At 35.8% G+C, this 20994-nt stretch overlaps 1 protein-coding gene across 1 annotated transcript in view; it reads left to right on the top strand.

Annotated features, from left to right (window-relative positions):
• The window catches only part of LOC124362087 (paired box protein Pax-6-like), an 81476-nt gene extending 60741 nt beyond the window's left edge, over positions 1-20735 (top strand). The window contains exons 4-6 of the mRNA XM_046816260.1: positions 13988-14251; positions 16419-16615; positions 19432-20735. Of these exons, the coding sequence (XP_046672216.1) occupies positions 13988-14251; positions 16419-16615; positions 19432-19932 (962 nt within the window). The 3' untranslated portion in view covers positions 19933-20735. The remainder of the gene's footprint in view (positions 1-13987; positions 14252-16418; positions 16616-19431) is intronic.
• Positions 20736-20994: the final 259 nt, after the last annotated feature.

Raw genomic sequence — 20994 nt, 5'->3', positions numbered from 1 at the left:
AAAGTATCAATCTGAGCATTTCACAGTTCAACAGGCTCTTTTAAACTCAGGTATATAATACAGGTATAAAATATCACCCCTTCAAGTGGCTGGGTGGATCACTAAATTCGTTTTTCAATTAAATGTGTTTCAATAGTGACCTGCTATTCAAGGTTTACAAGAAACTATACTCAGTTATCTAAAACTATATGATTAATATTTATATTCAGTGTTAAAAAGACTTATTTAGACACATTGCCTGTTGAAGACATCTGGTGACCTCGAAAATTGATCGTAATAGCCAATGATTACTAGTAGGCTGTTAGAAATTACGTGTAAATGACTGTAGGCCTCACATTAAATATCCAACACATTCAAGCATTTTTTCGAACAATGGTAATCGTTAGGTGGAACTGTGCTCGGTTAAATACAATACAACACGTGGGTCTGCCTTGTTGGTACAAGCAACATTGTATGGTGTACGTATGTGAATAGTTGGAAAATTATCTATTGTTACACAAAAGTGATCGATTTTACAAAGTAGTTTCCTCAATGAGTGTTAGCTCGTTCTAACTTTGCTCAGCTGCTTGTGATCTTTGTAAAGCTGTTTTGATCCTAATTTTTTCCTGTCATGGGTGAACAAATCATGCTCTATATGACTATACTATTACAGGGTACATGGATACAACATTGTTTACATTTATTAGACAAGTGCTTAAAATATTACAAGAATAAAATAGAATATAAATTTATTTCCCATAAAGGAGTACAAGTTTACAAAATTGTAACCTTTAGGAGGAGAAATATCTCACGTCCAAGGAATGAAGGAATTGAGGCCTGGTTGGAAGTTTTATATTACATAGGCCTATATCTTTCAGATCATTTATATATACATACATTAAATACACATACATGACCTATATTTATTAGATTTCTAGCAGTACAAGTGCACAAATTATCATATTACTTATGTATAAATATAAAATATTACAATATAAGCAAACACGCGCGCGCGCGCGCGCACACGCACACACACACACACACACACACACACACACACACACACACACACACACACACACACACAAATTTGTTAAATCAAATACATAAGAAGAGCCTATGCCTTTACTCAATTTGCGATATTGTTTGTGTAAATTTAAATGCCCATAAGAAATTAAATAATTATATTTAAATATATATATATATATATTTACCGTCTTCCACAGAAAACTACCACTTTATTAGTTGACATTTTTTTCATTTTTCTATACATTAGGGATATTTGTTAATATCTTTGGTACCAGAAAAAAATATTATTTTGTAAAACACGTACTTTTTAGCTGTGGAATATTATAGTGTTCATTTTCAATATATAACTCGCCTATGTACTGACTGACGTCTTTAAATACAGAACGTACGTTCAGCAAAAAAAAAGTGTAACCGATTTTGTCTATTCTTCGTACGTTATTTATTTAATTAAAAATTGATTTTCTTAAAGTTTACGTACAATTTTTATTGGCTTATTTTACACAATTATCTTAAGAAATTAATTCTTTACAAGTTTTGTTAAAGACTTTTACGTGTTTGTTACACATTTAACAAAGTTAATCTACTTGAAACCTAAATGAAACTTGTTTCGGACACCGAATTTTGCGTATTTCTTCAGATATCCTAAAAATTACACAAGATAGAGGTCCGGTACCAATTTTATTCAATTTTTCAGTTCAATTTGCATAATATACATTAAAGTTTACGTCCTGGGCAACGTCCAAAATAATTTAAAAGGGCTCCCTTTTAACGGTGGCACTGAAATCTGGGCGAAATCTTTTACCCTGTATAGCTCGCTAACTAAGCGTTTCTGGACCTATGTGTATATGAACTTTTTTTCGTTATTTTCACCGTACGAACAAGTCCTGACAGTTTCTCCGTTTCTTCATGGGACACCCTGTATTTTACTTCGCAAGTAAAAACCTGTTAAAAGTTTTTAATATATATGTGGATGAGATGGCTCACATTTATTGTTCCTTGTTATTATTCTTAAAAAATGTAGAATGGGTATTGCTTTTAAATTTGTGTTATATGTTCCTCCTCAACATACTATACCATATAAAGGAAACCACTATTTTATATGTTTTGGATATCAAGCAACCGATTTTATATCCTTTCCGATACCATACACACATTAGTGACGTGTTCTCTATATGACAAGGTTCGCTTTTCAGAATATGTGGGGCCGTAGAAAATTGAAATTTGGTTTTCTGCATCATAAAACTTTATCCTGATGCACGCATTTATATTAAAAATTGAGTTCAGATAAAAAGAAACAGTTTATTCTAGTTAAGGCTCGATATATTCATGGTTCCGTTTCCACATGATACAATAAACCTGCTTAGGTTACTTGTTATTTATAATTATATTAATTAATATTGCAAGAAAATGTCAATGTAAACTAGTATAATCTTCTCACTCGTCTTTAATTCAAAATTCTCATATAAATGAAATACGTAATTTTGTATTAAGTTTATATTTTGACTTTATTATAAAGAATTCAACAATACGTATGCATTTGCGGCTTTTAACTTTGTAAGTAATAAAGTATTTCTATTAGCTTGATATTAGTTAATGTTTTTTAAATATGCAACTAAAGGACCTATTTCTCTCTGACCATAAATTAATGTCTACACATCGTTCAACACGTTTTAGGCCTTAAAACCCAAATTTATATCCAGTTTCGTTTGAAACAGCTATACACATGTATTTATCTATTTTTAACTGAATATAATTTGTTGTAAAGCTTACAACAAAACAGAAGGTTTTGTTGAAATGTTATTATTTAGCAATGAACCGTCTGCTACTCAACGTTTCCTCTAGTTATCAAGGGCTTCCTCAAGGCACCGCACCGCTTTGCGGCAGGTACGCGAGCACTACGCTGTTACGTTTATTGGAGGCGTATTTATGCTAGGAGGCCGGATAATAAAGTAATACAAGCTCTAATCAGAGGCTAACGCAGGCTGCGCCTCGGGTGTGCGGGGACAGTCCGGTGTAATCATAAAATGTGTGTTTATAGTAGCTACACATAGCGGTACGCGTTCAGGAGTGAACAGGCAGAGGGGTTTATGAGGGCATGTTTATAAAATCTCTTGTAAAAATAGAGCCTATCATCTCCATTCATTAAGGCGTCAAAATATTCGGGTTTGGTTACGCAGCTTGTAATAACACTTTACGGTGTACGGAATAAATGTTAAATTACAAATTACGGGTTTTTGGTGATAAAATGTCTTTAGGAACAGTTTAATCTAATTTATTTTGTATTAATACTGACAGTATTTGAGGTATTCCTGAAAATTGAATTCACATTTAATCAGGCATTAGTACAATCCTCGAGGTACACACATAGAAGTTAAAACGTTGGACTCGTTTAGTATTTAACGGAAGAGCCTATTTTTTATTTTTGACTTAGGCCTACTAACAGTACTTGGTTGTAAAGGATCCCTAAATAAATAACGTTTGTAATACCCAACTAGTGTTTTACCGATATAGAAAAAAACATATACAGAGGGGTACAAATGCTGCTTCTCTATATTTAAATAATTTTAGGTTTTCTAAATATTTTGTTAGTCCTCTCCTAGAATGGAGAGTTTCATATAACTCAAAAATGTAGATAGTAAACCACTCTTTTGGTTGAAAATCGTTGGGAAGTGAATATTGTAACTTTTAGACAAAAATCGTTGGGAAGTGAATATTGTTACTTTTAGATAAAAATCGTTGGGAAGTGAATATTGTTACTTTTAGACAAAAATCGTTGGGAAGTGAATATTGTAACTTTTAGACAAAATCGAGGTAATTATCATCGCCTTCTATATATTGAATATCGAAATTTCATTTCGACACATTAAAAATAGTCTATCTATATATATAAAAATGAATGTTTGTATGTTTGTCCTTTATGGAATCGTGAACTATTGGACCGATCATGATGAAAATTTGTACGTATATGTATTTTTCCACGGAGAAGGTTTATAAGCTATGCCCATCCCTTTCCCGATTCAGGATTCCGCCCCACTGGTTACAGAAATACCCATAAGAAATGCATTGCAGCAAACATATGTTAACGTCTTTTCAAATTTTTAATCAGCTGTTCTTTGTAAACATATATTACACTTATAGTTTTAAAGCATAGAGTAAGCTTAAGAGAAACGACAAATTTTGTTTAAACTGTTTTTGCAATCACTGTTAAACATAGACTTTACTATCCAGATAATACAATTCAAATTTGACGTAAAAATTCACCTTTAACTGCAATATTTATTTAATATAAACCATGCTCATGCTTGATCAGAAGTGTAATGCAGATATCATAATTACTATCTTACGTTGGCTACAAATATAAAGAATGTTATAAAATCAACCTTAGTTGTTTTTTTTGACAGAAGTATGGTTCTCAAAACTCCGTGTGTACATATTCTCTCGATCGAGACAACAAAGCAAGCTCAATCGTGGCATCGGAGATATAACTAATTTAATCTAAAATTTATTATAGTAAAAAAAAAAATTTACTAAGTAATATAAGGACTTCGGTTCTTAAGATTTGCGTGCGAAGCCGTGGGTAACAGCTAGATAGAGGCAGGAATATGGTACATACCTTCATAATACGCCCAAGAGGCTCACGATGGAACGACTATCAATTATCTCAGCAATGTTTAGAATGTGATAGAAAAAGAATAAGTGAATATAGTGTACTGTTTTCAACGGGAAATTGCGTGCGAAGCCGCGGGCAACTTTTGCAAAAAATTATTGAAATGCGCAGCAAAGCGCGCCGGGCCCGCTAGTATAATATAAAAATAGTCTTAATAAGTCTTTATATTATTTACCATTTATTAGTGATTCATAATTCAAAGAGAAGGTATGTCCTGAATTTAATTTTAAGGTGCGGTACGCCAAAGTGTAACTAGGAATTATTAAAAACCCACTGGGAAATTAATTCAGTTAATGTTCACAATACAATTTATATTTTAACAAAATTCACATATATACGAATTCCTTGTATGCCCATAAATCTCTTTATGGTTACAAATAACGATATGAAACTTGAAAAATTAATGAAAATTAAAACAAATTCTTACGGTAGCTTGAACAAGATTAGAAACATGGTTGTGTAGTTTATGAACGGTTAAACAACAATGTTCCAGCCATCAATGTGGGTCAGCACCGCAGAATAGTGACGAACGAAAATCATCCCTCAGAAAAGAGCTAAACGTCACTAAAAAATAATATTTTGGAGGGTTTCATCGCAAATACCTGAGAGAGCTATCAAATATTTCTATAGCTCATTTACATGGATGTATTTATATAGACAAATTTAGAGTTCTATGTCCGGCTGACTAGTTGCCAACCAAGCCGTTATCTTTTAAAGGTAACACTTAGATAGTTTCGCTGATAACACCTGACGAAGGGGATAGATTCAAATCCTCGAAACGTTGTGTTATACCTTTTATAACCTATAACGATGGCAAATGTCCGAAATCCTGTTATCCTTTCAAACCTTCCATTGTCAATACATAACTTTAAACAAAGAACCGTATAAATGATTCCTAGTAACCGGAATGTAGAATAACACGTGACATTGTTTTAACTAGCCGTGTAGCCACTGTTAAATTGAATAGTGTTTCTTTTTCTGAATAATAAGGGATCTCCAGAAAGTTGTCGGCGCCAGTTGTTCTTGGGTTTGTATGGGTTAATCAAGATAGTACGACAAATTATCACATTATCCCCACTCCAAAAATACTCACGCTTTCTCCCAACAAAATTATAAAACGATGGCAGCCTATTAATATCCTAACTAGTGAACCTAAAAGTTACAAGATGAACCATCCAGTCTTGTTAATAGTCTCGCAAAACACAACACAGAAACATAACCCGCAGCTAATTACCGAGAAACCCGACACCTCCGGGTTAATGATTAAATTAAGGCAACGGAGACCCGATAATGAAGCAATGAAAGAGCTAATCGAAGGGGCAAGCCGAGAGACGCGTTTGGCCGTCACATTCCTGGGACAGATTATAAACCGAGAGTTTTGTAGTACAAGACTGCACCGGCACCCGGTAAATGAGGGCTGAAATAATTAAGTGATTCGAGCACCAAGCTTTCAGACCCATCTGGCCTCGAGGTAACGGTTGATGTATGCAGCCCGTGTCTAGGAGTGTCTTGTCGTCGGTTAATGGTGGATATCGGTAACATTTTAACGATCCTCCTCCTTAAGGCAGTGTTTAGACTTTTTTCTTCCCTTGAACTATTTAGTTAGATGTACTTTGTTGGATAGTAAACGCTTAATATGTAGATTAGGGTTATAAAAAAAAACTTTCAGTGATTATTGTTATAGCACTTAACTATGGAAGCTGTGTAGCCAAGCCATCAACAAAGAGAGCCACGTCAAGTTGTGTAACTTTTGCACAAAAATGTCTAGTAATAACTTTTAGTTACTCGCGCAATAAATTATTATAATCACAAGACCTTACTCTTCTCATTTAAAGCATATTTTATGTAACGTGACGGAGCCGTATAATAGTTTTCAAATCTTGTACTTACTATTCCCGTGGTGAAAAAAGAAGAAATAAAGAAAGTCAAACGTTTAGTAACATTTTTAATGGTTTTTATTTATTGTTTGGAAAATGACGTGTAGACACCGGCAGCGTAAGCGTAAGAGCTACGATTAATGGAGAATATTAAGTGTTTAGACAAGTCATGATAACGACACCGTAAGCCTAAGGGTTAATGAGAAAATTATATCTTTAGATTAGTCATGATACGGGCAACGTAAGCTTAAGAGCTAAGATTAATGCAGTATACTAATTGCTTAGACTAGTCATGACACCGGTACCGTAAACCTAAGAGATAAGATTTATTGGAGCATATTACTTGTTTAGACTAGTCATGACACCGGTACCGTAAGCCTGAGATAAGATTTATTGGAAAATGTTACGTGTTTAGACTAGTCATGACACCGGTACCGTAAACCTAAGAGATAAGATTTATTGGAAAATATTACTTGTTTAGACTAGTCATGACACCGGTACCGTAAACCTAAGAGATAAGATTTATTGGAGCATATTACTTGTTTAGACTAGTCATGACACCGGTACCGTAAGCCTGAGATAAGATTTATTGGAAAATGTTACGTGTTTAGACTAGTCATGACACCGGTACCGTAAGCCTAAGAGTTAAGATTTTTTGGAGCATATTACGTGTTTAGACTAGTCATGACACCGGTACCGTAAGCCGATTAATGGTTTAAACTACATGTTTATCATGATATTCGGTTAGTTTAATGGTGTTAATTGGTATTTCAGACGAATACCAGTTAAAATGAGCAGAAAAGGTTTCAAATATGTAAAACAGAATTAAAACGCGATATATACTTAATAAAAAATTATTTAAGATTAATCTGTCTTATAAAATTCACACCATAACAACTGTATAAGTGAGTGTTTATGCCTTAGCCAAGAACTGAAGTGACTTTCATCCACTCCCGGAAGTGTTTACGTTTGCGCTCAGCCCGTCGGCCACAATGGTCCACTGGCAGCGCGCAGACATCGGCAGTTGAACGATCAATTATAAACGGCGCAGCATTCCCAGGCAGAGGTGGAATCGGTGTAAAAAGCCGGTGAGCCGACACAAGAAACACACCGGAGTGAAGTGAATCCGGAGCGTTTTGTGGCCTCTCGTCACGCTCACAGACATCAAATCGATTAGAAGAGTGGACAATGGGGAGAAGATGTCATGGGAGATGTCTGTCTGTCTGTCCGACTGTTGATGGTCAAGCACAATGGCCTGACGGACACTCGAGGGGAATTAAACTGACCACTGGAGTACGGTACGCTCGGGTGACGGGTACAACAGTCAGCAATAGCGAATCGTCTTGTGGTTTGTACCTCTTACTTAAATCGTACCTCATTCCTCCAATTCTCATTGGAATTGCTTCTGTTTAAAAATTGTTCATTATATAAAATTAACCAAATTGGAAAGAAAATCTTTGAGGTTGACATGGCACCAGAGGCAACGATTCTCAAACTTCCTTGCAGGCAACACCAAAACTAGTAAATACATAATAGACCAGACCCAACGTCTATTTAAAATTTCCAAATGAAAACACCAACGCCACGAGTTTCATTATAGACCAGATCTAACGTCTATTTAAAATTTCCCAAAGAAAACACCTACGCAATGAGTTTCACTATAGACCAGATCTAACGTCTATTTAAAATTTCCAAAAGAAAACACTTACGCAATGAGTTTCATTATAGACCAGATCTAACGTCTATTTAAAATTTCCAAATGAAAACACCAACGCCACGAGTTTCATTATAGACCAGATCTAACGTCTATTTAAAATTTCCAAAAGAAAACACCTACGCAATGATTTTTATTATAGACCAGATCTAACGTCTATTTAAAATTTCCAAATGAAAACACCAACGCCACGAGTTTTATTATAGACCAGATCTAACGTCTACCTATTTAAAATTTCCAAATGAAAACACCAACGCCACGAGTTTCATTATAGACCAGATCTAACGTCTATTTAAAATTTCCAAATGAAAACACCAACGCAATGAGTTTCATTATAGACCAGATCCAACGTTATTCAAACTTTGCAAATGAAAACACCAGCGCCATGAGGTTCATTATAGATCAGACCCAACGTCTATTCAAACTTTCCAAATGAAAACACACCAGCGCCATGAGGTTCATTATAGATCAGACACAACGTCTATTCAAACTTTCCAAATGAAAACACCAGCGCCATGAGGTTCATTATAGATCAGACCCAACGTCTATTCAAACTTTCCAAATGAAAACACCAGCGCCATGAGGTTCATTATAGATCAGACCCAACGTCTATTCAAACTTTCCAAATGAAAACACCAGCGCCATGAGGTTCATTATAGATCAGACCCAACGTCTATTCAAAACTTTCCAAATGAAAACACCAGCGCCATGAGGTTCATTATAGATCAGACACAACGTCTATTCAAACTTTCCAAATGAAAACACCAGCGCCATGAGGTTCATTATAGATCAGACCCAACGTCTATTCAAACTTTCCAAATGAAAACACCAGCGCCATGAGGTTCATTATAGATCAGACCCAACACCCCAAACGTTCCTGCTGTGAATGAGTATGACAGACCAGACCCAACATCTCCTTAAATTTTCTAAATGACAACAATCGCAGACCATAAGTTGAGAAGCATCTCCTAGGACTACAAGAAACTACATTTCATTGATTACAAATAAATCACCTGACTTTCTAAATAAAAATTCTCCGTACATCACGTAGGCGTTTCTCAGTATGGGCGTCTTTGCCATTGTTATCTGTTTGGTCGTTAGTGTCTTATGGTTTTCGGAACTGTGTAACGAGCCACATTGAGTAGAATTCGACGATAAAGAAGTGGTGCATGAGTAGCGGAAAGGACTTGTGTTGGCGGTAAAGCAAGAATATCTTTTACCATTGATTTTTTTTTCATAGTCGATATTATTTCTATGTTTGTGGTTCTAGATGTTGTGTGTGAGATTTAGAGCCATTAGAGTAAAAGATTTGATTCGGATGAAAATTTTATCTTTGGTTTGCTGTGTTCAGATAAGTTTAAATACGCGGTAAGGTGAGGTCAACTAGTGTTTTTCTTTAATTCCATGTTGTTGCGTACCAACTTTTACCAACCGAGAAATTTAAGGAACAATAGCTACTGCTCCCAAATCCACTTTTGATGTTTTGATTCTCAGATGCTCGAGGAGAGTATAAAATGTAGGCTATTACAAGTTCAAGTCTGAACACTTCTTTTTCTAGCCATGTCATTTCAACCACTACTATTAACCAATGTTGGATTCTTTTCGCTTTAATGAATTGGTAAAAAGTATGCCAGATTTAAGGTAGACAAAAGAAAATCATGAGAAGACATTAAATATATAATGAACATTAATATCAAAATGAATTTAAATTTTTGGTTCATGCTCATTCAAGAGATCATGAATCCTGTAAATTCCTTTTATACTTTGAAACATTTCGCTTTCTTAAATAAGACCAGTGAAAATGCACCTTAAACTATGACGCTAGAAAATGTGATGTAGACTTTGAACTCCAGCGAGCAAGTAAAGCTGTCACGGATAGAGCTGTAGGCCGTAGTAGCAGTGTCAGGCCTTGCAGAACGTCGTCAAACAATTCAGAGGGTCTGGACACTGGGCAGTGAAATGATTGGAGCCATTGTCTGGGTACAATCGCTCGCCTTGGCGTGAGCACGTGGTGAAGACGAACGTGACCAGAGGCTGGGGAGACAGGGTCGTCCTGAGAGACGGGGGGATGGATCCAGCCGACAAAACTTGAAAGTAAGAGACAAAACATGATATAAGTAATTTAAGAATTACAAACGCGGTCGTTTCCCATGTATTAGTAAAATTTACTACATTTCATGTAGTTAATAACAGGAGGAAGCACACATTTACGTTATTTTACATTTTGTCAGGAAAAATATAAAAATTGGAAAACGTATTAATAAAGATTGCTTAAATACACTAATAAATGTGATAAATAATTAAAGCCGATGGCCGAGCGGTCTAAGACGTTGGACTTTGAGTCTGAGATAGAGATAGCGCAGATTCGAATCCTGTCTGTGACCGTTGCACTTTTTATCAGTACCATCGACCTTGTACTGCATCGACTCTCCCCTTATTCTCTCATGAGGGCCCATGAGGACGGGCAGAATAAGGCATAAAAGGGGATCGGCTTCTCCTTTAAAATAATAAATAACTAATAATAAATAAATCTGAGAAATTCAATGCAAGTGCAATCATTCGACTTGGGAAACAAAATATATAGTACATGACTTTGAGATAGTAAATAGGCTTTTTGATTGTACGTTGAACGAAACGTTCGTACTGACGTACCTGAATTTAACAATTTTGAAATCCGTGAATATAGGTACACTCCTTAGTCACGAAATTTCCAAAATCACTGAAAGCGTAAGCTTGAAATTTTGAATTATTGTTACTTCACCATAAACGTCCATTCAATAACGGTTCGAAAAATTCAGCAATCCAACTGAAATTCCTAGGGTCACGATGTTTTTTATTAAATCACGGAAGTATGTTAGTTCACACTTTTAAAATGCCACGTATTGGTCATAAGTGGTTCCATGAAAACAGTTTCTGCCAACGACAGCATTACTGCTAAAGTTTATGGTAAGAGTAAGCCATATTACATATTTTAGTTGTATCGTAATATATACGCGTTCAGTTTGTTAGTTCTACAAATATACTCACGTGTTATTATTAGAGCTATAGGGTGTTTTACATGTGATTCTTAGAATTAGAAATTATATAAAAACCTATAGTAAACCAATTTCATCAATAACAGGTGGCAACCGTAATATTAAAAAACCCAATGAATTCGTGTTCGTGTTCTTATGTTTGGGACATCTTATGTGATGGTGGCATCTTTGGTGTTGGGCCTACCAAAGTAAACCGTAAAACAATATATTTATTAGATTTGTTCACGGGGGCTTTAATTTGTCTATAGGCTACCGTTTGTGCTCCAGGTTCATGTAGGAACAGTCGAAGAGTCCTTGAGTGTCCTTGAATGGGTTGTGTTAAGATCGTGAAATTTTCCACAGAGTCAGTTGATTTCAGAGAACTCGATAAGGCATACACACTAAGGCTCGATAATACATTAAACAGTATTTTTTTTAATGAGAGCCCTTTTAAGGCTTAGTCTGTCCTTCCCCATGGGCCATTCCCCTGTGCAAGAATCTTATCAAACGGAATAAGGGGGAGAATCGATACAGTACAAAGGCGATGGTACTGACAAAAGTGCTACAGTCACATATAGAATTTGAACCTGCGCTATCTCTAACTCAGATCCAATATCCGATGTCTTAGACCGCTCTTCATCTATATCTTCAAGATTCAGATGCAACAGCAGTATAAGTGTTGGATTGTTTGGTCACTATACTATTACACAATCACCATTTATGAGTACTGGCAGAATTTGATGAGCAAATTAAAAGGACTACACAAAAACGCTCTTTCTAATTGTGCACAACCCGAAATTTCGTTGGAAATACCAATGAATCATCATGAAGAGTAGTTATGGAAAAGTTACGATTTGACCTAGAAGGCCTTTGTAGTTTGGGCCGTTTAGAACAGCCAGAGACCGTGGCTTTGGCCACGACAATCGTTCTTCACCGAATAGACAGACACTGCGGCCTGGATAGCAGGAGGGACCGACGGATGAAAGGAAGATTGGTGCGTGGCGTGAGCTAACGTGTGAACTTGTTTATAGAGTATAGAGCGGCGATTGCTGGTTTGCTGATCGATTTGTTGCCCCATCTGTCAGACCGGCGATTTGTGGACTATAACAACTCTAAATTATCATAAATCATGGTCTAAGTAAGTGGCGAAGAAATTAAACACCACCAATTCTGCAGGAGGGAAGTAGGTTTAAAGAGCTAATCTTCTTATTGTATGTCAGTCTTGAGTAAAATACCCGTTCTTATAAAACATTTGACAGTTAAAGTTATATAATATTCACGAAAACATTACGTGTCACGTGACTGGGTTTGCTGAGGTAGCTTGCCATATTTTAAATCTGTTGCTCATTTTACTCTCGACATATCCTGCGGGCAAGTAGATAGACATACAATCATACAGAAAAGAAATGTTTACGTCTCCTCAGCAGAAAAAATAAACTTTTGTCAGTTTACCGAGTGAAGGACTTTAAATACTGTCCTGCAAGATTTCATGGTTTCATGGTTAGAAATCCACTAACAAAGAACTCATTATTTTCTATGTACTGATGAAATATTTATCAATATACCTTGCCACATGATACTAGTACATTTTTGTTCATTAAGTTTCATAGCAGTGTTCAAGCAATACAAGTTCAGGAGAGGTAGGAAGGTTACTACAACTCACGATCTTTTCATTTAATTTTAACATACACGTTTCACTCCCCACTATTACTTTTTTCAATTCCCTCTATAAATAAAAATGGCACATGTTCAAAGCTCATGATTGTACTCAGTTTGTGTATAGATTTTTTTACTCTGCTAATTCATCTGCGCTGAAATGAAATCTTGTCATTTAATTTAAGATATACTGTTCACTCCCCACTAATATATTTTCAATTCCCTCTATAAATGTAAATGTCACATTCTCAAAGCTCATGATTGTACTTAGTTTGTTTACAGATTTATTTTTTTTCCTTTGCTACCATGGTAACCGATATGACCAATATGACAATATTTGCCCACGAGTGACAACCAAATCCCAAGGAGTGCCATGCACCATTATTGAACTCAGTTTTTATTACATGGAAATAAAGCTTTATGCAAAATTTCAACTTTAGGTCAGTTTGTTTTCGAGATATTGTTCATAGAGATAGTCAGACAGAAATGAAATTTTTTAATCTCTCAAAAACATGCGATGGATTTGAATTTCATATAAACTTAAAAGTCAACAATTGCAGGGAAATTGTGATCTAAAACATACGACAAAATGAACATATAAATCAGTGAAATAAAATTACTAAAGGGTGATTCCATTAAATTTGAACGAATGAAATCGTTACGTGAATCCAATGTTCACTGCAAAAACTATAGAAAACTACGATAAAAAATATATTGAAGATGATCGTGAATGGTATAAAACCCGGATTATCATGTATAGGTAAATGGTATAGAATGAAAGGAAGTGGTTGAGGACAAGGTGATCTTCATGTTCGTGGCAAGTGCTGACTGAGCCTGGGTAGCTTTTGTTGGACACAAATGTCACATTACAGAGCACGCTGGCCTTCTGGTCAAACGGAATAATTCATTTGGTCGATCGATCGTAAGTCGCTATCAACCATCGTGAATAAAGAATTCAGTTCTCCAACTGATTCGGGTTTATTGGTTGATCCAACAGTGGAGCCTACATTGAAGTGGAATTGTTACAAGAAATTTCAATTTTCTGTTGCAGGGGTGTGCACCAATGCCACGGCACCCTCGGTCAGCAGCATTAACCGCATCTTGAGGAACCGTGCGGCCGAGAGGGCTGCTGCAGAGTTCGCAAGGGCTGCTGGGTATGGCCTCTACCACGCCCACGCTCATCACTCTCACCCCTACGCTTCCTTTCCCTGGCCACCCCCAGGACTCTGGCCGGTTCAGGGTCCCCATACTCCGCCACCCGCCCAGCAGCTTCGGCCTCCTGGCTCACCCAACGATCTCGTACCCAGACTAATAGGTAAGATATTCAGGTCTCAGCGAGATTCATTGACGTTTTTTGTAGATCTGGAACATTATAAGTTTATGGCTCAACTTTTGAAGGGTATTTATCATAAATAAAATCTCGCCGGATATTTAAAGCTCATAAATCGTGTTTTTGTAGAAGAAGTAAAAAAAGGAGAGCTTACGATTTTAAAAACCTTGACACAGTGCTTTTATGTATCACTTTTCTCAATTGTGTAACTTGCATCTTCTCATACTCAACTTCTACAGAAATTTTGTTTCTTCTTTTAATTTTAAACTGTTTATTCACTCCGAATTAACGAATTCATTCAACTGAAATCGATTACTATCAGGTAATTAATGTTATTACAGTAGTCTAATAGGTAAGATAGTTCTCAGCGAGATTCACTGAACTTCTTTGTAGGTCTGTAATATTATAACTTTATTGCTCAAATTTTGAAGGGTGTTTATCATAAATAAAGTCTCGCAAGATATTGCAAGCTCATAAATCGTGTTTTTCTAGAAGAAGCAAAAAAGAAGAACCACTGTTTCTAAAAACTTTTGGAAACGTTGGCACAGTGCTCTTATGTATCAATTTTCTCAATTGTGTAACTTGCATTTTCTCATTTTTAACTTCTACAAAATTGTCGTTTCTTCTTTTAATTTTAAACTGTTTATTCTAACGAATTTATTTCACTGAAATCAATTACTATTAGGTAATTGATGTTGTTACAGTAGTCGATGTTAATTACCAACCGTGTTGTGGTGCCAGCGTAGTACCGGACGTGTAGTGTGTAGCGTAGCGTGCACTGAGCAGTCCAGTAGTTGACAGAACAGCCGCCAGAAGCGCTGGTCGCGTGTCGGAAGTGCTCTCGGTTTCCGGTCAAATGAGTGTCTCCGATGAATTAGTTCGGCTCAACAGCGATTACGCGTAATTGCCACCACTTGTAGTTCCAGCTCCACGCAAGCCATCATTTACGGGGTTCGGTCCTTTCTCGATCTCCGATTGGTCCACTTTTTTGAGACCGCATTCCGTTTAGCTGTAATTTCTGTTTTTAATTGGCGCAGAATTCTTGCTTAGTTAGAGTGATGAATACGGTGAGCTAAACACGCAATCTCATTGCATTAACATTGTCACTTCTTTGTCCAGCGCTGTAGCAAGATTTATCCACGTCAAACGTAAGGTAATTACGGCTTGTGTTGAACAGTGGTCGCAAGTAAAAAGTCAGTTTTGTAACAGCCGACTAAATACAACGAATTTGAGTTTTGCTCCATAAGAACAATGTTAAACTTCGAACACTTTACGCGTTTATTTTTTATATATTTTTGGCTTTGTGTTCACAAAACTTTTCCCACACCCGTATAAAAAAGTTAAAAATCTTAAAAAGAAATATATTGCGTATTAGTCATGCCTTTAAAATAAAAAAATCTAAGAATTCTAAGATAAAAATTGCAAAGAATTCTATAATAAAATTCCAAAGAATGTTATGATAAAAATTCCAAAGAATTTTATGATAAAAATTCCAAAGAGTTTTATGATACCAATTCCAAAGAGTTTTATGATAAAAATTCCAAAGAATTCTATGGTAAAAATACCAAAGAATCCTATGATAAAAACTTACAGCGGTAACAGTATGTGTGGTTTAACATTATATTTAAGTTGATAAAACCAACATGGCTGTCAGTAAAGCCGAATTCAAACGAAAGCCTTCTACTATCCTGAGAGCCATCTTGGTTTTAGCCCCCTAAGAAGAATGATACACATCAAACACATTACGCTCTTATTTTTGGTTGTAGAATTTTGAGAGATGTCTAATTTTAAAGCTATAATTAAATCGCATCAAAACACTTTTTAATATTTTTATACTATCTTTGCTTTTCCAAAAACATATTTCCATTTTTTGTAATTTATTGTTTTTCTATGCTAAATATGTACACACACTTTAAAATGAGACCAAACCGTGATTCTAGAACCTAAAATAATAACATAAACGTGGTTGAGGTCTAACATTGATCTTAAGCTATAAAACTCAAGGTTGGCAATGCATAATGAATTTCTTTAGATTTCCTGAAGGAGAGATAACCTCAAACTCATACTAACTGTAAACTGTGATAAACGTATCCCGTAAGATTTTAACATACATAATCAGCACAGAATATAACTGAATGTAACGTTTTCACAGATATAGACGGGAAGGACGACGAGAGTGCTGGCAGTGGAGATGGTTCCGAGCAGCCAAAGTTCCGGCGGAACCGCACCACCTTTAGCCCCGACCAACTGGACGAGTTGGAGAAGGAGTTCGACAAGAGCCACTACCCCTGTGTGTCCACCAGAGAGCGGTTGGCTGCGAAGACGTCCCTCAGCGAGGCTAGAGTCCAGGTGTGTACTGAAACAGTAACTTATGTCAGGGGATCCCCAAGCACATACATTCTTATTAAGAAAGGACTGGTACTTCCCAATCCACAACCTTTTTGGAGAAAATATTAAAACTGTACTATGATCCGATTCTGTATTTTCTGCGGAAATTATATTCTCACTTGGTGATTATGATAGCGCCTTTTCATTGCATTGAATTCGAATAAAACAGCTAATATTAAGCGCATTTTTACGCTAAGTAAAAGATTAGGCTAGTTTCCTCTTTAACTTTCCTTCGGACGACGTTCATATGTGAAAAAGACGATTATAGCCGTTTGGTAAAAGTATCTATCTCTTACGGGTATCTGATATCTTTCTTTTTAAGAGGACAACCTAAAAATAAATCGTAGCTTGGAGTTTGGTAATGCAATTCATTATTAAATGATTCCTTTGACGATACTTCTAAAATATAATATAACATTTAAAGGGTTAAAATAAAACTTCTTTTTGTTGTAATATTATTATTTCAAGATTGAATAAATTCCAGTTCTTGAAGCATAATGTTTCAGTATTGTTGTTTTAATAATATGTTTGACATGTTTTATTATCATAATTGTTTATACTAGTGTTATTGGTTATGTTTTAATTAATGCTTATGTATGTAATAAAATTAGCCGTTACTAGTTAAATAAAAGTTATCTAACGATGGTATGCATATTTCATTTATATTTATTATCCATTTATCTGAATATTACTTTTATATTTTGTGCTGAATCATTAAGAACAAACAGTAGTTTAGGATTAAATAAAACACACAAATCCTCGAAATATTCAATTTTTGTGAACTTTTGTAAAAGCATTGGAAATTAATAGGCTTTGGAATTGACGAGGTTTAAACCGGTATTTGTTGTTGCGAGTATTTATATTTTCTGATACCTTTTGGATTAATCTGACACTAACTTGTGGAACATGTTGAGATGTGTCATTGATGTGGAATTTGAAAGTTATCTCTGCCTCTGGTTCATGTTGGTGAGTGTTCTAAGAGCGGAAGACCTCAACATCACATTTCTCTAACTGGTACTATAGCCTCTTAAAATACTTAAGGTCGAACGCTTTTGACAGACTAAACAATATATTAACGGGAAGTTTTAGGAATTTCGAAATTACTTGTTAGTAGTTAATTCATGGCACAATTCGGAAGTCCAATTACATTCGATAAAAATTGTAATTATTTTCAATAAAGATAAACAACTAATTGCAATATTTGTAAAAGCTTGTAATGTTTTAAGAAATTGGAAGACTTTCAAAAGAGATGTTCCACTTTCAAACAAAACATGCGTCAAGTTCGTGAAAGGTCTCGGCCTGAAATTGAACAGCTACACTAACACATTCCTCCTCCACACAACATGGTCTAATTTCATTAAATATGTTGTAAGTATGTAACTATAGAAAATTACTTTAAAGAATTTGTAATTGATTCCAAAGTGACACACTGAAACGACACATTGTTTACGTTCATAGTAATAACAATAATATCTTAAATGATAGTAATACACATAAAATATTTAAACACACAAAATAAACTGGGTGCACACGTTTAATTAGTTGAAACACATCAACACATTATAGGACAGTACTTATTTAAAACTTTATTGCTCGGACTATAAACAGACCTTCTCACGCCGACGCGACATTTTCTTTCGTTATCGGGTCAAATTATGTGCTGGAATCCTAGTGTAAAGATCGTAAAGCGTACCACCTCTACATCTTAATTAAGTTTATGACCTTTAAAACTGAGCACTTATAAAGATGTCTCTTGTTTTCTAATTTATAATAATAGTGTTGTCCTTCATGGCCTGGGAGAGTGTTGATTGTTCTGGTGTTGTGGGACAGCCGAACTTTCTTTCTCTCTCTTCAAGAAGTGTACTAGTTTTTTTATCACTTTAGAGTACTTTGGGATTATACGGAGGCCACTATTTTTGGGAGTGCTTCTCTTAGCAGGGACCTAAAATAACTACATTATTAGGAATAAAAGACTTTATTTGACTTACTGTGGGAGTTAGTTATGCCATTAAGACGAACGGTTCATGTTTTATGTCCTACAAAAGTTGGATGTTGGTGAGAAGGAGGCTACTCTGTCCCTATCTACTACTCGTTATTACACAATATAAGTAGGTTTCAATTAGCTTATCATAAATATGTTTCTAGTAGTACCAAACTCAAAGATAACCTTTGCGACGTGATCTAAGCTTGAATTTGGGTACTATCTCGAAGATGTTTTTATTTTTGTGCCAAAAGTACCTACTGTGCCGAAGGCGCTAGGGGCATTTCCAATCCGTACTTTCCAACGTGATTTGATGTCGCACACCGTACTTCTAGTGAAGTCAGAAAAACATCCCTCAAGGCTAGTACCTAAATTCAACTAGATCACTTCAGTGCTCGTTAAATTGTTATATATAATACGTACGTATACATTTACCCACTGGTATAGCCTCATAACAAATTGTACATCAGGACAGAGTGACCTCATTATCGCTGACATCGCTTCTTTTTGTGAGGCAGGAAACAAGCACCGATCGTCCTAATGACATGTAAATTTCAAAGTAAGTAAAAAAATGGTCTTTCTAATAGCGTATTTTATTTTAGGTCTCCCGGTGAGAAAGACTCTTTTAAAAATTGTGGCCTCTGGATAATACCAAAGCACCCACTTTAGTTTAAGCGATTTATAACTTCCTACGAAAAGCTCGTCTTTTCCTTTATTTTCCATCAGGAATGATTTCATGTTGTAAATGTATGTTTTTATATGGTAGACCCGCCTGACTGATTTGTCTGACTGACAGGTCTGGTTTTCCAACAGACGGGCCAAATGGAGAAGACACCAGCGGATGAATCTGCTGAAGTCGCGGCGCGCGGGGGGCGGCAACCCCCAAGGTCGAGGAGCGGGGGGTGGCGGCCCCTCTGAGACCCCCCTGTCCCCTCCCTGGCGTCACATGGGGGGAGAACACAGCGCCTTCAAGGCCTTCCCCCAGGCATCCTCGGAACCGGAGAACGGCAGAAGGTACGCTTCCTCGGAGACCTCGGAGGAGATCAACGTGACGACGGACGACGAGGACTCCAACCTGGGACCGGAAGAAGTCCGAGGACCCTCAGATGAGCTCAGCAAACTGGCACAAGCGGATGTGAGGGCTTCCATAGAGTCCTGGAGAGAGATGGCAGCACTGTCGGCTCTCAGAGGAGACCCCTCCGTGTTCCCTTCACCCCCCTCACTTAGGGGAGATCCCACCGTGTTTCCTCCACCACCCTCGCAACCTCTTCCTCTCACCAAGCACGACCGGTTGTGATGCGGACTTTTAGAATAGATTAGACCTTTATAGAGCGCGATATCTGTAAAAAATATGTTTTTCAATGTTTTAATGGGAAAATAAGAATATACTATACAATTTCTGAAGTAGTTTAAAATAATTTATAGCAAAAATATTTGGAACCATAAAATACTAAATTCTTAGAACTAATTCCTTTGCTTAGTTAATGGTTTAACTATTTGAACCCAGTCTATAAGAGTTCTCATTAAAACTGCCACTGTTTTTAGTATTATAAAATAAAAATTATTCTTTTTATTATTAAGAATGAAAAATATTATTATATAAATAAACAAAATTGATTACCCATATTTTAAATTAAAATAGTAGGTCTTAGTTTTATAATTGAACCACAAACAGATTTTTTAAATTTTTATCAAATTATGTTAATAGGCGATCAATAGTTTTCAAAGCAAATGTTTTTTCGCACATACACTAGTTGTAATGAAAGATAATTTCCTGTAAATAAGTTTGATTCGTGTTAAAATGAATCAAGGCATGACCTTCCCCTGTGAAAAGCACGTTATTTCCCAGTTTCCTTGTAAAGCATGTAGTATACTAACAATACTGATAGCTTTAACTCGTTATTTATTATCTGTGTATGTATATATGGTAGAATGGATTTGTATGTGGTACGTTTTGTCACATTTAGCTTTAAACATTTATCATTCCTCATTAGGTTAAGATCGTTATTTATTATATACACTTCCAAAGCACAACTACTTTATTGTAAGATGAAAGTATCTATTTGTATCAATGTAAATAAATTATACGATTGCTTTAAACGTTCAGGAATTTCATTGATGTCTCCTTTTTTACTTATTTGTATTCCTGAAATTTTTATTCTATAACATAACATAGTATCACTAGACATTTTTAAGAGCCAAGAGATCGGATACGTATACAATTAATTACATACATGCTGATTCCATAAAAAAAAACAACTCTTAATATTATTCTGACTAATGGAATTTGTTCTTTTTTGGCTGAGCGTCAGCGAAGCCTATTACTTGAGGGGCTGGAAAATTTCATTTCTGTTGTGCA

The sequence above is a fragment of the Homalodisca vitripennis genome, chromosome 5, assembly GCF_021130785.1.
Source record: "Homalodisca vitripennis isolate AUS2020 chromosome 5, UT_GWSS_2.1, whole genome shotgun sequence".
Taxonomy (NCBI): domain Eukaryota; kingdom Metazoa; phylum Arthropoda; class Insecta; order Hemiptera; family Cicadellidae; genus Homalodisca; species Homalodisca vitripennis.
This window is presented reverse-complemented; position numbering and strand designations above follow the sequence as displayed.